Consider the following 17,014-nt stretch of genomic DNA (forward strand, 5'->3'; position numbering starts at 1 on the left):
TGACCCTTGTCTCTAGAGAAAGAAGGGTTACGTGGAGGGTCACAGTGAGCCTCTGAGGCTAGCGAAATCCACCAGGAAACACGGGACCCATGGAGGCAAGGACAGAGCTTTGTCACAATAGTTAAAAAAAAAAAGTCTTTAAGGCCTGCTCCAAAGCTCACTGAAGTCTGTGGAAAGACTCCCTCTCAGCTCAGTGGGCTTTGGAGCAGGCCCATAGAAAGGATTAGATGCTCTGTGAATTTCTATTAGATTTTAGAGTAATTTCTACAGAACCCTATTGATTTCATCCCTCTTAAATTATATAGGACTTTCCCATAAGGGTTTATCTTGTTCATCGGTTCATAGAGTTTAAGGCCAGAAGGGATCATTAGTCTTATGTCCAATATATCACAAGCCATTAACTTCATTTAGTTACCCTCATATTGAGCACAACTAGGGTTAGACTAAAGTATTTCAGCCCTCAGGAGACTGAGTTGTAGCAAAAAATCTAGTTCATCTACATGAAAGTTTTCTAGCTGAGCAGCAAAACACTGGGATATATAAACCAAATAGCTGGCAACTTTGTCCTCAAGAGATTCAACACAGCTGCCTGTAAGCATGTTACAAATATCTGAAAAGAAAATGGGTCTCCTCTCCATTTCTCAAAGGCCAGATTTCTCTTTCCATCTCCTTTAGTAATTCTGTGTACGGCCAGATATTAAACATTTAAATATTTAATATTTTTATAGTCTCCTTCAGCCTCTCGTATTAAAAAAAATGCAAGTTGACATCGTCCCCTTAATTGTTTGTAAATATCTGTGGACAGACATCATGAGATGTGTACAAGATATGAAAGTTCCCTTGTCGGATTGCTGCTTATGCAGTATGGGTGACATTTGCCTCTGTGCAGAAGGAGAGGGCAAATCCTGTCCACCACTAAAGGGCTGATCACAAAGGGATACACAACATACTGTATTATACTGCCTTTGGTGCATAGGAATTGCCTGGCTTTCTGCACCGGGGTGAATGTTGCCCAATGTGCACTTATTGTGGTTAAAGGAAATGAGTCACCTTGAACAGTAGTTGATCCTACTGCAGCCTAAAATAACTGTTGCACTTTCTGAAGACCATTCTCTCACTCCAAGCTGCATTGAACTTGTCTGTGGTTATTATTTCCTCTGTCACAAGGGAAGATGTATTTTGGTCTTCCTACTGATTTGCTTTTGCAAAGCAAAATCTGCAATGCTTTTTGCTTCAGTCTTTATCTTCAAGGAGCTCTATGGCTTAGGCTTAGCATATCTAAAAGATTGCTTAGAGCTTGAGAATGAAGACATTGGCTGACAACTCCCCTCCTCAGGCACAAGGGAACTTTCCACCTTAAGGGTAAAGCTCATGTGTGCTGGAGACAGAGCATTCTTGGGGGCCGTTGAGAGGCTGTGGAATGAATTCTTCAGGCATTAAGGACCATCACAGACCTCACCACTTTCCACTCCAAATGCAAGCCATATTTCTTTGACGTGCTCTCTCTAGTACAAACTCAAAGCAGTGTTTACATTAAAAAAACAACCATACCAAACTAAAACACTTTACTGCACACACAGCTTTCCCTTGAGGAGAGGATGAAAGAACAAACCACATGAGACAGATGTTAGTCCCTTTTTGCTTAATAAACTATTGGAAGGTGTTAGGAGACTACGGTGATGAGGGAAATATGTAGAGTAGAACAGAACAGAAGTTGCTGCTGCCCCAGGTGGTGTCAACAATGAAATATCTCTAGGCACTTCTTTTAAATAAGGTTTTATTTCAGTGATTCTTAATTTCAGATTCTTGGTCACACATCTCTCAGTATTTTGCAAAATGTAAGGTCGTATAGGCCTGCATCCCTGAGATTCGGAGAAGACCCTTATATGGAAAACATGGTCTTCTAAGTTACTGAGGATAGAGTCCATTTCCATTGATTTCAAGAGATCAATTCAGAGTGTACAACCCAGGAGGAGAGGGGACTACGCTGGCTTTAAGCTACCTATTCAACCTTCTGATTCTGTCCTGTTTCAGAGGCTGCAGAGGCCCCTGGCATAACATAGGCAGCCCTAAGGGTCTCTCTATGGAAACCTCCCTAGGCTGCCCTCTCAACCACAGCATGGTCTGGAATTCCCTCAGTGCTGTATACTGCAGCCCGGCCTGTAACATGCCCTGGCTGCCCCCCAGCACACCTCCTAAGTCAGGACTTGCAAAGAGAAGCCTTGGAGGCAGCCCTATGGCTTTCTTCAACAGTGCCTGTGTGAGGGGAATCCTCTCTCAGCAGGAACTGGGGCTTTTAGGACCCTTTTATGCCACACCAGCCCTTTTATCTGGTGTAAAGTTGCTGGAGCAGGGGTAAGGATCTCACCCACTGTGTACTGGCTACAGCCATTATGGTACAAAATCATTGCTGAACTCCCCTAAACTTCTAGCTTGTGGTGCATGCACAATTTTATAAGTAGAGTCTATAAACCAGAATGTGAATCAATTGAGTTTGAAACGAACATCTAACAATCCAAGCTTCCCTAGTCTCCATTGTATTTGCTTCTTTTGAAGAATGTTAGGGTATTATAGAGAAATGCACTCCAAATTGTCTGTCTGCTGTCAACTCTCAATTAATTAAAGCATGCTAGTTTGGATTAAAGTTTTTTTTTAATTAAACATCAATTTAACAGGTCTCACCTGGGATATGCCAGTATTTTTTTAATTACCTTTTTTTTCTTGATCCTCTTCATTATTTGAGTCCTTTGGAATGAAGATCTCTTTAATAGCAATTAAGTCATTTTTCACGGTCTCCAATTCCTCTCCATTAAGTGATGTTAAAAATGACTGAATCTGAAAAAGGAAATGATAGTGATCATTACTAACCCAAATCACCCCTCTCTTTACTGAAATTACAAATTTTGTTCCTGACCCCAAGGTGTGTTGAGCAGTAGACAAGAACTCCCATTAGAAGATCAGGTCCTTTATCTAATCTATCTACCTACCTTATCTAGGGATTAATTATGTGTTCATCCGCTTGGTATCCGAATTTCTTACAAATATTACACAAGCCTTACAAGATATTTGAGCACATTTTTTGGATTAAAACCAATTTACTTTAACATCTTATAATTATTCTGGAAAGGCTCTGGTGAAGAGAGTGGGTAGGAAGAGCAGAGGGGAAGACTCCCTGTCAGCCTGAACAGCTGTGGCAGGGAATTCCAGAGTAGTGGCCCTGTTCCCTACTCCCACAGAGCTTATCCACATTACTGACAGTCCAACTGTTCTGAAGAATGCAGTGGTCATGGCAGATCATTGTGCTGGAGAAAGTCTGGTTCTAGCCCACTGAGAGTTTTGAAAATAAAGGCTATGAACCTAGGGAATGACTGTTAGTAGTCTGCTCTCCTCACAAACCTTAGTCCCACCAAATTCGCATAGGCTGTCTTTGGTGGACACTCACCAGTCTGTTTTCTTCTTCAACTAGGAATATCCTTGCAAAGTCCCCAAACTGCTGTCAGTTTTCCCCTGCATGTAGGCTGCTTGATCTGCAGTTGATACCCAAGCACTGAACACTCTTGCTTACAAGAGATGAACCTCATTTCATTATAAAGAAGTCTGAGCTCTGGTTAACTTGAATTTAAATGGACTCAAGCTAAGTTTTGGCTATGATGAATGTGAAGGTGTTTTTACTTGTTTCTTTGTGCAAGTAACAGGATCTGCCTGTGATTTTTGTATTTACAATTCTACACCTAGAAATAGGTGCAATGCTACAACTACAGGGACATTAGGTGTCAAAAGTGCTATTGAAATGGGCCTGCAGTTATTTGTGCAAGAAAAACAGGAGGCTGAAGTGAGATCCTTTTAAAAAAGCTGAACGTTGGAGGCTGCTTCTGCACCAGTCTTCAGCTGGGCCAGGGTTAGAAGACTTTAGACAGGGGTGGTGACTCTGGTACAGTGTATGACCCCCTCGGAGTGTTCCTTCTGCAGGGTGAGTGATCTGCAGTTTGCACAAGCACACTATCAACCACAACGAATTTATTTTTTATCATGTCATTTTGACTTACATTGCATGGCAATTAAGACCACCCCCTCCCAAACACTGCCCCCTCACCAAAAATGAGCCAGTTTTCCCCTCCCCTCAAAGCACATTCCTACAGGTACTATTCTCCCTCTCCCATTGGGCCATGCAAATCTGTAATGTGAGCACACAAAGTACCCCTTACTTCCGCTGCTCAGGTGCAATCAGCTCCCGCCACACTAGCTTCACTTTCTGGCTGAGCATACCAATCCAGTGTCCCCTTGCTGTCATAGGTCCTTTTAGAGGGAAATGGCTCACCTCTGGCTTCACAAAGGTTGTGAAGAGCACAGCAAGCCACAGTAACACAGACAGCAGTAATTACACTGGCATCTAATGGGTTTGTAAACACCTCCAACAGGATATTAATCTGGCAAAAGCACATTCAACAATCATTCTACACCTGCTTAGAGTGTAATTAAACTTTTTTTTGCCTGGGCCTCTGAAATCAGGGTATGGTTTCATAAGCCAAGGAAAAAGAGGGTAGGCGGGTTCCCCCATAACAACAGTGGGGACAGTAACACCATTTATATCAATGTCATTTGGTAGGAACAGTGTCCCAGCCTGTCCATGAATCTAGACTCGAGAGCAGCAAAAAACTCTGGCATCATTAACTGTTCCTTTATAGCCCACACTGACATTCATAAATCTGCCTCTGGGGTCCACTAGTGCCTGCATAACAATGGAGTAATACCCTTTGCAGTTTATGCACTCATTTGTTCCTTGAGGAGGGCCAACTATGGGCACAAGTCCCATCAACAGCACCACCACTGTTAGGAAACAGAGTGGGCAGTAGAGTTTTCCCACAGTACACCGTGTTCCTAGGGCTAGAATGTTGACATTGGTGGGGAGCACTAGGCACTCTGGAATATGGTTACTTTTGACTTGGGTCAGTGCACTGCAGTGTGGATATTAGAGTCCTAGGTTTGAGCACGGGTCAGAAAATTCTTAACCTAGGGTTAAAATGCAATGTAGATGCTCAAGGCCAGGTTTCCCTGATGTGGGTCAGCTGACTCAAGTCCCAATTACCCTAGGTTACATTGCTGTATAAACCTAGCCACAGAGACTGCTTACATCTCTATTTATATCTTGGGTTGGTCAACAACAGGATAATAACACAATGCAATAAAGAATATTTAGAAGTCAAATAAATAATCTAGAATGCATTATATTTTATTAATCTCTTGGTGTAATTGGTGCAAGGTTCCTGAATATAAATGGTAACACCTTTAATAAAAACATTACACTTGAGTCTTCTGATAAAGCTTGAAAGGGCATTAGCACCGTGTAACAGGTTTAAAAATGCAGAACACATAATGTCTTAACAACTAGAACTTTCAATAGCAGATTTCCTTGCTTCTTTGTGCTAAATCCTGGTCCTCCTGAAGTCACTGGGAAAATGCTCATTGACTTCATGATGTAAGGGATTGACCCTTGGGACCAAATCAAAGCCCACTGAAGTCAATGAAAAAACTCTTATTGACTTTAATGGGACTTGTATGAGGAGATTAATGCTTACAAAAAGTATTTCACCCACATTGTGTTTGTTATTTATGCAGCTTGTATACTGTACCTTGGCTTCACTTTCATTTGACAGAATTTCCAGAGCTTCAAGATGGGACAAACCTTGAAACTCATCAAAAAGCAGCCCATAATGTACTGTCCTTTCAACTGTAACTTGCTGGGCCAATCTCTGCTTCTCTTTCTCTTTCGCTTCTCGCAACAGCTGAAAAAATATACATCATTCCTGTTAATTTACTGACTGCACTGCAGATTTGGCAGTTTTTATTACTCTCAGCCTCATCTCTTCTAGGCAATAATAATAAAATTTGGAACGATATCACACCTGCAGAGCTGAAATTTTAGTCAGCCTCAGATATCCCTCATAATTTTTTTGATAAACCTCTCTAATAAAATATTTAAGTAGCGTTCTATATGTGGTTTTCTCTATGGTAATTATTAACTGTCTTTAAAAACCAACAACAAATAACATTGCTCATATCCTCAAATGCAGCGTCGGCTACAGGTAATACCTTATAAATTTAGCTATCATTTGCAAGGGAGGAAAAATTAAAAAGTCTTTACTTCATCTAGTGATTCATCTGATACAGGTCCTATGGTACGTATACATAGAACACAATCTCTGCAGAATGCTGTTTCCAGGGTTCCTACCCACATGAAGTATTTTCAATATATAGTGAAACCTGCCGTAAATGACCTTTGGACCCACAAAGATCATTTGCTTAATGAAGGTAGGCTTTTGTAATAAAAGAGGATCAGAACTGTACTCCATACACTCGGAGATATTATGGAGTGCTCTCTTAATACAGAAGGTTGTGTAAGAAGAAATGGCCTCTTGTACACATTTTCCACTGTATTTATGAGTTAAATTTCAACCTATCCAAAGCCTATGCACCACTTAAGCCTAATTTGACATTTAACGCTTATGTGGCACTTTGGCCTTCTCCTGTTCCTCTGCACAAGAATGAAATATCTAGCTCTACCATGTTTGCACTATTTCCTATTTCAATTTGGTATGACATGGCATTCAAGTATTCATTAGACATACAAAGTATATTGGGTCGGATTTTCAAATGAGCCCCATTTTCAATACTGCATACACAATTCTTCATACCTAAATTTTGCATGCACAAATTAGATTAAAAGGAAGCAGTGGACTGGGACTCAGGAGAACTGGGTTCAGTTATTCTACAACTTTCCGTGTGAACCTAGGCAATCACTTTACCTTTCTCTCCCACATTTCCCCACCTCTTATAACCTCCATTTAACACTTCCTTTCTCCCTTGCCTATTTAGGCCCCAGTTCAGGACCACACTTAAGCACATGCTTAACTTTAAGTATCTGCTTAAGTGCAGTCCAGAATAGGATGGACATGCCATCACTTAACTGAATGTATTAACATACACCTGCTCATGCAATTAGCTGGCTTCATGTAGATGTTTATTTTTTGCAGACGCAGCTGTAGTCCAGTGTTTGAAAAATTGGTTCTTACAATTTAGATGACTTTCTTCAGATCAGAAATTTTCAGTCAGATCAAATATTGAGTCTACACTACTTGAGAGAGTCCCCTTTATTACCAGAGTTGCAATATTAGATTGTGAAGTGCCTTGGAATGCTTTACAAGAAACACATTACCCAAAACTAAGCGGTGATCTTGCAATCAGATCCACTTAGAAACTTCAACTGCAGTATTGGGGCTGTAGTATTTTATGGCTATACATATTTCTTGTTTAACAGTAATGGCCATTTGGAGCACTGCTCAAGTAGATATAGGTAAAGTGTATAATTATGTAATTTGCTTAGTACGAATTAGTTTGCTTTTGATCTGCTCTAACAGTATCATTCTGTTTCTGCTTAAAGTGGTAGATGTTAAAAATGAAACATTTTACTGAGAGAAAAATATCTCACTGCAATATTACATTCTACAAACACGAAAATACTGTGGTAATATAAAGGCTTCCTTTTAATGTCTACTGCTATAGGATTTCCCTTAACCTTACTACATACACTAGAGATTTTATGCTACCTAGGTCTGTGTTTTTTAATACACACATATACACTGTTTACTGATGAAATTCTATTGCAGTTAGCAAAAGTAGTAAGCAGTTACTGAACATCTGTACCTGGAGAGCTAAAGTAACTGGTACTTGCAATGATTATATTCAGATTATACTGTTACAAGGTCTCTGAATCTTTGAAGAAACAAATCATGTGTCTTTGACTCATATGATGAGGGCATGGTGCATTGCTGTTGAGTATGCTGTTTCCCTAGATGACAGCATTAATTTAAAAGAATAAAAGTAATAATTTTTTACTGCTTTAATTTTTTTCCCAATAAAATGAATGTTACATTCCACTATTACTCATTCCCCAGGAAACCACTACAACTATGTATGTATTGGTGTGAATGCAAGATTTATAACTATTATGAAAACATTTGATCACTCATCCAGAGTACAGTGTTTATCACCTGACACAGTATCTTATGAAAATCAGTAATTGTACATCCTTGCTTATATGCAAGTGCTGATTTAACAAAATACGTTACTTTGCAGTCCTGCAGAGAACAAAGTGGAGCTGACACAATGCATAATTTTTATTTGCATAGATTTAACTATCCTAAATTAACCCTACTACTGATGTGAATGAAATTCTGGCTCAGTAATCTGCAACTGCACTAACAAAACAGGTTTGAAGCAGTCTAACCTGAGATAAGGAAACTGTTCTTTCCATCAGTATTTTGGTTCTCTTAAATCCAGGATCACTTTCTGCCAGGACATTCATGGTTTTCTTGCCGATAAATTCCAAAGCATCTAGACCGCCAGTCAAAACACTTTTTCCCTGCACATAAAACAATGCAGTGTGGTTATTTTCTTTACACTTTAAGTTAATAAGAAATTGTAAAAAACATTGATACTGCTGATGCGGACTTTGAATTTTTAATTTCCTAAAGTTTCTCCACCCTTACTAATAATAGGATTTATGACTTCATCAATCATCTCACTTTGCTTTGAATCCATGTTCCTGGAGAAAAAGTACTATACAAAGGCTTTATAATTAACTTATTTTGAATGATATTTCATAGTTTGATGTCAATAAGAAATATGCCCAATAGCAATTCTCTTAATAAATTAAATAATAATAATCAGAGAATAAAGCCATACTTGCTTTGTATACATGGATGACTCATCTTTTCCTGTAAACAACATGCAGTGGGTCAGTACAAATCTTAGGTACAAAAGGTTCCTTTGAAGTTAAGGACCCTTATGAGAGGAGCTCACCTCACTCATGGAACTGATTTTTTTTTTTCATTTGACAGCTGCAAAGAACTGCTACATGGGAGATTCTCTCACATAAAACCATTGATCCTCTGTCCTCTCATCAGCTTTATTCACCTCTCTCATTGGTTCAGCTACATGGAAGAAGAACCTACACTGGCTAACTGTTCTGTCTTTAGCCTAGACTCTATGTTTGGCAGCTTCTCAAAAGAGGAGCTGAACATGGAAAACTTTACAGAGGTCTCAGCAGTCAAGACTGCCTTTGTTCTCCGTATTAGCACATTGAAGGAAACTTTCTTCAACAACAGGCAGGAGTCACTACATTACCATGAGGAACCTGAACTCCTCTTTTTCTTCTTGATACCGTTTGTTACCTTGATATGATGGCCTTCACCACCCACGTGGACAGCTCTCACTTTCCAGCTCACCCTCCTAATTCTCCCACATGCAGACTGGCCTCCCCACAGAGCTCAGGCAGTCTCACCCAAACCCACCACCAGCAAATCGTGGGTAGCTACAACCTCACTGACTCTGTGACTCTCATTGCAGCCCTCAAGGAGTGGTCAATGGAAGTCTTCCCATGTTTCCAGAATCCTTGACATTAGAGCAAAGCTATGCTTCGAATGAGCTGGACAGTCATTGTAATGGAACATCACCCTCACCAGTTTTTCACTACCACCTATGCTCCCTAGATGCTGCCTGCAATTTTCTGCAATCCCATGTTAGAGCACCATGCAAAAGAGTTTAAAGGAAAATGACTGTAGTGGTAGCATTTTATACACACTGAAAGGAACAAGGCAAGATGTGGATGGATACTGGAGATGGTAAAATGGAAGAAGCAACAGGATTAGGCAAAAGCGGGGATACAGGGGAGGAGAGGGAAGAAGAGAGTGAAATGCAATGCTTAGGTTTTGAGCCTGGATGACAAGGAATATGGAGAGGACAATAGTAATAATGGATAAGGGAGGAAAGATGAATAGATAGCTCAAATTTTGCCATGTTGAGTTTGAGATGTCACCAAGATATCCAGAGAGCAGTGTCAAAGAGACAGTTTCAGATGTGAGACTAGGCAAAGAGTGGAGGCCAGGGTAGAGAAGAAAAGGAATCATTTAGTAAAAGTCTTGAACCAAGCAAATGTAGGATTGTTTTGTTTTATCTGCCAGGAAAATATCAGAAACCCTCCTCTCAAAGTTAATCATGAAGGACTTGATTTTAATAAAAATCACATGAGAGCACCACACCTCCACCTGACTCCCAAGGCTTTGCATAGACGTACACAGTGCAGCTGCCAGAATTTTTTTAAAACTAAGTCTAGTCCCAAATGTTCACTCAAAGGCCATGTCTACACTTTGAGCTAGCTATGTGATTCCCAGCTCACATACACATACTCGCGCTAGCTCAATGAGAGCCAGCGCGAGTATAAACAGTAGTGGAGCCATAGTAGCATGGGCAGCAAGATGCAGTGGCATGGTTCAAAATCAGGCTGAATACAAACTCACCTGAACTTCATGGGTATGTCTCAGCATTGCTAAGCTGAGCCTCTGCTGTTACTGCCCGTGCTGCTACAGCTACGCTACTGTTTATAGGTGCACTAGCTCTCATCGAGCTAGCATGAGTATGTGCAGGCAAGCTGGGAATCACACCCCTAGCTCGCAGTGTAGGTGTAGCTAAATTGGTTACTTTCTTTGATATACTTGAAATTTTACATTGAGCTAATTATTTTTGCATAAAAGTGTCATTGTAGATCTGTGGTTCAAACACTGTTTTTCAGTCACACAACTCCCAAACCCTCGTCTTCAAATATGACTTGCAATTAGAGGGCACGAAGGAGAACTTGAGAAGACAAGACACATTTGAGTTACTCACTGTGTTCTGTACAGCATTAGTGATTGTTGACAGCATCCCACGAGATCCAGATGAAGGAGAAGAGGGTGAAACCCCAACAGAGCTCTGGTCTGGGACATCGTTGGAATCTAATAAAATGAAAAAGAGCCAGGCACAATGCATCTTCAACACTGTGTTATCTTCAACAAATCACAATGAACTGGATTCTGTCACCAAAATCTTTGTATTTCCTAAATTGTATACATTTGACAATTTGTCAGAAAGTTCCGTTCAACTTGGACTAATAAGCTACTTACTGATGATCCCTGGTGTTTCGCTCTCAGTTGTGGCAGGTTGTGCGCCTTCTGAAGATGCTGAACTCGCATTATGAATTCTTAGAGTGGCCCCTGCTTTTTCCTTTACTGCAGTTAATCCATGACCTGTTTAGATGCAATTATGCATGTGTCTGTGATTTGGAAACACTCTTATTACTACTAACAAGGCATAATATTTAATGCTTAGTAAATACATTAATTAAGAATTAGGTGAAAATCACAAAATATGAAGCCTACTACATCTGCTTAACTTATTTTCTAGGTCAGAAAAGCCAGCTAGACCTTCATTTACTCACTAGTTATATTAACATATTTCAAACTCATGTCCTGTATGTTAATTGAGCAGAATTGATGAAACTGAAATACAATACAAATGATACAGGATATAGATCATTGTAAATCTTGTTACTGTGAGAGAGAGAGAGAGAGAGAGAGAGAGAGAGAGAGGTAAATGTAGTGCCCAATCCTTCAAAGTACTGAGTGCCTTCAGTTCTGATGAATTGATATGGGAATTGAGGGTGCTCTGTGCCTCCCAGGGCTGGAGCTTAAGTGGAATTCAGATGTTTCATAAGAATGGATGGCCATACTGGGTCAGACCAATGGTCCATCTAGCCCAGTATCCTGTCTTCCGACAGTGGCAAGTGGAATGAACAGAACAGGACAGTTATTGAGTGATATATCCACTGTCATCCAGTCCCAGTTTCTGGCTATCGAGGTTTAGGGACACCTGGTGTATGGGGTTGTATCCCTAACCATCTTGGCTAATACCCATTGACAGACCCATCCACCAGGAACTTATCCAGTTCTTTTTTGAACTCTGTTAACAGTCTTGGCCTTTACTATATCCCCTGGCAATGAGTTCCACAGATTGACTGTTCGTTGTGTGAAGAAGTACTTCCTTGTGCTTGTTTTAAACTTGCTGCCTATTAATTTCATTGGTTGACCCCTGGTTCTTGAGTTATGTGAAGGGGTAAATAACACTTCATTATTCACTTTCTCCACACCAGTCATGATTTTATAGACCTCTATCATATCCCTCCTTAGTCATCTCTTTTCTGCATTGAAAAGTCCCCGTCTCTTTAATCTCTCCTCATATGGAAACTGTACCATATCCCAATCATTTTTGTTGGCCCTTTCTGTATCTTTTCCAATTCTAATTATCTTTCTGAGATGAGGTGACCAAAACTGCATGCAGTATTCAAGGTGTGAGCATATGAAAGATTTACATAGTGGCATTACGATACTTTCTGTCTTATTATCTATCCTGTTTTTTATGGTTCCTAACATTGTTAGCTTTTTTGACTGCTGCTGCACTCTGAGCAGATGTTTTCATCAAACTATCCACAGTGACTCAAAGATCTCCTTTTTGAGGGAAAACACTTAATTTATACCCCATCATTTTGTATGTATCATTGGGATTATTTTTTCCAGTGTGCATTACTTTGCACTTATCAACATTGAAGTTTATCTACCATTTTGTTGCCCAGTCACCCACTTTTGGGAGATTCCTCTGTAACTCTTTGCAGTGAATTTTGGACTTAACTATCTTGAGCAATTTAGTATCGTCTGTAAACTTTCCTACCTCACTGTTTACCCCCTTTTCCAGATCATTAATGAATATGTTGAATGGCACAGGTGCCAGTATAGATCCTGGGGGGACCCTGCTATTTACCTCTCTCCAGTGTGAAAACTATCCATTTATTCTTACCCTTTGTTTCCTATCTTTTAACCATATACTTTCCTCTTAACCCTTGATTGCTTACTTTAAGAGCTTTTGGTGTGGGACCTTGTCAAAGGCTTTCTGAAAGTCCAAGTACACTGTATAGACTGGGTCTCCCTTGCCCACCTGCCTTCTGACACCCTCAAAGAATACAATTCATGCAATTCATCTTTTTTCCCCAACATTTTTGGGGCTATCGGATTTGTTCTCAAGTGTGTTACTTGAATTGGCATTTTAGGAACACTTTCCCTAAAAGCCCTGAGAGGTGATACAAAGGAGAGTTGAGGATGCTCAGGACCTTACAGGACTAGGCTCTGAACACAGATGCAGGGCTTTCCCTTATGAACCTTTGCTCTCTAAACAATCAATCATCCCACTCTCCAGGGTTATCTTGTGGCTCTAATTTTAACCTTCAAATCATCTTCCCCCATAATGCTGTTGCCGGCACCCAGTGCCGAGAGGCAAAACAACAGCAGGGGTTCGTTACCCGGTGTGCGTCACCCAATAATCACAACGGGGTGGAGAAGCAGAAAAGTTTATTTGCAGCTGCAAAAAGGTACAGGGAGAATAGAATCTCAAATCCTGCACACAGAGCAGGAAGTTACACAGGCTTTTATACATTTTTTTTTAGCATACTTATTTAATAGCAAGCTGCCCTAAGTATCCATATAGCCAGACAATCCAGTTACCAGCTAGTTTCCTTGTTTTTTGTATTATTTGTTAAACTATACATAAAGCTGCTTTATTTAGCATTGTTGTTTTTATATTTTCCCTGTTTGGCCTTGTTTAGTTTCAGGCAGTCTGACTCTGCAACATATTGTTGCAGATCCTCAGCATAACTGCTGCGAGTGCCTCCAGGCGGGGGGTCCAAGGACACTTGGGCCTAGTACGCATAGCTGCTGCGAGTGCCTCCAGGCAGGAGGGGGGGCCAAGGACACTTGGGCCTAGTGCAAGGGGGCTTCATTGACACTCGTGGTCTTTTATCCCCTCGAGTTACCTAGTGGCCATGCCCCAGTGTCCCCAACAATACTAACCAGCTTTCATTGTGCATGTTACCTGGACATTTGACCTTTGGATAGGAGAAGCTCTGGTTGGATTAGGTGGCAGAAAAACAAGCATTACTACCATTTAGGAAGGTATTTGGTAGGCGGTCCCATTGAAGTCAATGGGACTATTTACAACCTCAAGGCAGGCTTAGGTAAAGGTGTTCTTTCAAAAGCATGCAGTGTTTGCCAAACTCTGCTCCTACTGGAGTCAACGGGACCAGGGTTAGGACAATGCTGAGAGCTTCTGAAAATCCTTTTGCATATACCCCGCGGATTTGGAGCCTAAGTATGTATAAGGAGGTATTAATGATACTTCTGCACACTTATGCTTCTCTGCCATCAGCTAAGTTGTCATGAGTTAAAAAGCTGTGATGTGAAAAATCAATATAGAAAACAAATCAAAGACATTTCTAGAAATCTAAAACAAACACAATTGCAGGTGTTTATTAAATATTGTCCATACTCCCTAAGATTGGGAACGGCATGCATTTTATAAATTAAAAAATGAGTCTTCCCGGAGTTATTTTGATTGCTGCAAAACAGTTCATCATTAGCTAGAGTACAGTACAGTATTTATATGCATCTGGGGTATCCAATTAGAGAGAGATGCAACAAACCATTCTGATTGAGGGTGGAGAGGAGGGAAGTTTTGCTGCATGATTCTGTGATCGCCAGACGGATTACTCATGAGATGCTCTATGAATTCAATAAGTATCGCCTGAGGACCATAAAATTACATAAAATAACTCCACATTCTGAAGCAGCACATTTGAGAGATCACATGCAAGAACAGCAGAGTATCTGGGTGAAAACACAAAGTTCCAAAGTACAGGTTTCAGAGTAGCAGCCGTGTTAGTCTGTATCCGCAAAAAGAACAGGAGTACTTGTAGCACCTTAGAGACTAACAAATTTATTTGAGCATAAGCTTTCATGAGCTACAGCTCACTTCATCGTAGCTCACGAAAGCTTATGCTCAAATAAATTTGTTAGTCTCTAAGGTGCCACATGTACTCCTGTTCTTTTTCCAAAGTACAGAATCTCTTACAGAACAGACCAGCAGATTGTGCTGACTATGTGAAATAATTGATTTACTATTTTATAGTTTAGTCTACATGGGACTCTTGCATTTTACATCGAAACAATGAGACTTCACAGCTTAGAATTTTCATTTGTCACAACAAGATGGCTGAAGTAATCTTTGCCTCTTTTTTCCTATCTCACAAACTGTAGTTGTATGTCAAACTGCATGGTTAGTTAGGCTACCTGTAATAAAACCGTGAGTGAACAGAGTTATTGCAGAGTGGAGTTCTACTTTATCTTTCCCTAGCCTGCTGTGCATTTTAATTGGTTCAATGAAAATATTATTAGCATTAGTAAATTCATGATTCATTATTTTTATTGACCAACTTTCTGGGACTTGTTTATGTAATCGTTAATTTGTGCTTGTAAACTAATATAGCTAGATACTCTATATGTTGCATTTGTTAGCATTTCTATTATTTATATTTTTACAAAAGGGAAATCCAAAAGAAATTTCAATTACTTTTTTTTCTACTGAGTCATAAAATTGAATTAATCTTTTTTTGAGATTGTGACAAAATATTGCAGACAAATCAATACATAATTTTTAAAAATCTGAACTGCACATAGGAAGGGTGTGCCGGGTTTTATTTAGGTTTATTTTCCAGTTTCCTTACATAAAAATGACGTTTTGTTATTTTTACATTCTGAAATGCTGACCTGAAAAATATGCTTGTAGCTTTTCAGCTATGCTCACACCTTCAAGAGAACGAGCATGCATATCTTTGTTGCTGTATTGATATTTACACATGAGAATTCAGCATTTGCAGAACTATACATCTAGCTTTCATGCACCAAAGAACTGTGAGCCAATAATTCAGGGAAACTGGATGCGGTTTTGCTGAACTAAGCTCTGAGCTAAGCACCTTTGATTATAACACAAGAAGCTGATTAGCTCAGAGTAGTGCAGCTGGGGCATGTCCTCATTGTTGAGGATGTACATGAATGAGGAAATGCACAAAAATTGTGGAAATACAAATTGTTTTAGATGTGAGAGTGACAGACATTCAAATGAAAAATTATTTGTTACTTTAACAACATGGAAATGGGAGGGTTCTCAGTGGTTCTGTGTTTTAGAGATGAAGACTTACTGATTTTGTTTTACAAAGTGGTGTCATATTTACGCAGATATTACAAATACAGTATCTTCTCACAAAATTAGTGACTCTTTTCTGTCCACCCTCTCTCCATCTCTTTCCTAATTAAATTTGTGGCTTTGTCTCCACTTCCTTCACCTAACTGTCTCAAAGACAAAGGAGCTTCTCTTGGGTGAGAGGAGAATCTTTCAGTACCCCTGAAAGATTGGAGAAAGTTTGGAGAAAAACTCTGCTTGGGGTACTTTTTCTTGTTTTGTTTTTTTGTTGGTTGACTTGTTTGTTACAAGGTTAGACAGTTTTGATTAGTGGGAGAAGGTGTTTGTGTAGAATGTTGTCACTGTCATTCTTGCTAGGGTGGAAAGGCTTTTTCAAAGAGGAAGGTTTTGCAACAAATCCTAAAGATAGTCAGCTCCGCATTTGACTGATCACCTCTGGAAATTTGTACCAAAGTCAGATCCCCTAAATCAGGAACACTTTGTCCCCAACTCTGACACTTCATCATGGGCTTTATGATCTTCATGGTCCCAGAGGAGTAGTGCTTAATTTGTGCCAGGGCTTGCCAGGGCTGAGCCCCGACACTTCTGGGCTTGGCAGTTCAGAACCCAGGCACCTCTGGGCTTGCTGTGTCAATTATGAATATAAAAAAATTGCTTGAGCCCTAGCACCTCTTTCATTACAAATTAAGCACTGCAGAGGAGTGCAACTGTTGCAGAGATTCATATGTTGAATTCTGATCTTTACGATAGCTGGGGCATGATCCATTTAATATGTCAAAGATTAGGCCCAAGGCCTAAAACTGGCATCTGAAACTGGCTGGGAGCCAGCAGAGGGAGTTGAGCATGGCCTGATGTGCTCATAGCAACCTCAACCACAGAAGAAGACAGCATATGCAGAACAGTGCTGCCCCCGGTTCATATCTAGAAATACATGGCATCACAGCATGCTCACCCTCAACGCTACTAGTTCCCCATGGATTTTAGGGTCCAGGTCAAAACTGCCCTCTGTGTTTTTAAAGCTCTCCACGGACACACACCTGGGCTAGATTCTGATCACAGT

At 40.2% G+C, this 17,014-nt stretch overlaps 1 protein-coding gene across 6 annotated transcripts in view; it reads right to left on the bottom strand.

The window, feature by feature from the left end:
* The window catches only part of FAM114A1 (family with sequence similarity 114 member A1), a 70,518-nt gene that overhangs the window by 25,233 nt on the left and 28,271 nt on the right, over positions 1-17,014 (bottom strand). For 5 of the 6 annotated variants that reach the window (XM_027822176.3, XM_027822178.3, XM_043544520.1 and 2 more), the window contains 5 exons: positions 10,998-11,120; positions 10,723-10,829; positions 8,285-8,419; positions 5,631-5,783; positions 2,712-2,835 (listed from right to left, as the gene is read on the bottom strand). In XM_027822176.3, coding sequence (XP_027677977.2) covers positions 2,712-2,835; positions 5,631-5,783; positions 8,285-8,419; positions 10,723-10,829; positions 10,998-11,120 — 642 coding nt within the window. The remainder of the gene's footprint in view (positions 1-2,711; positions 2,836-5,630; positions 5,784-8,284; positions 8,420-10,722; positions 10,830-10,997; positions 11,121-17,014) is intronic. The other variant, XM_043544517.1, reaches the window with a different exon arrangement.

The sequence above is a fragment of the Chelonia mydas genome, chromosome 4 (assembly GCF_015237465.2).
Source record: "Chelonia mydas isolate rCheMyd1 chromosome 4, rCheMyd1.pri.v2, whole genome shotgun sequence".
Lineage (NCBI taxonomy): Eukaryota > Metazoa > Chordata > Testudines > Cheloniidae > Chelonia > Chelonia mydas.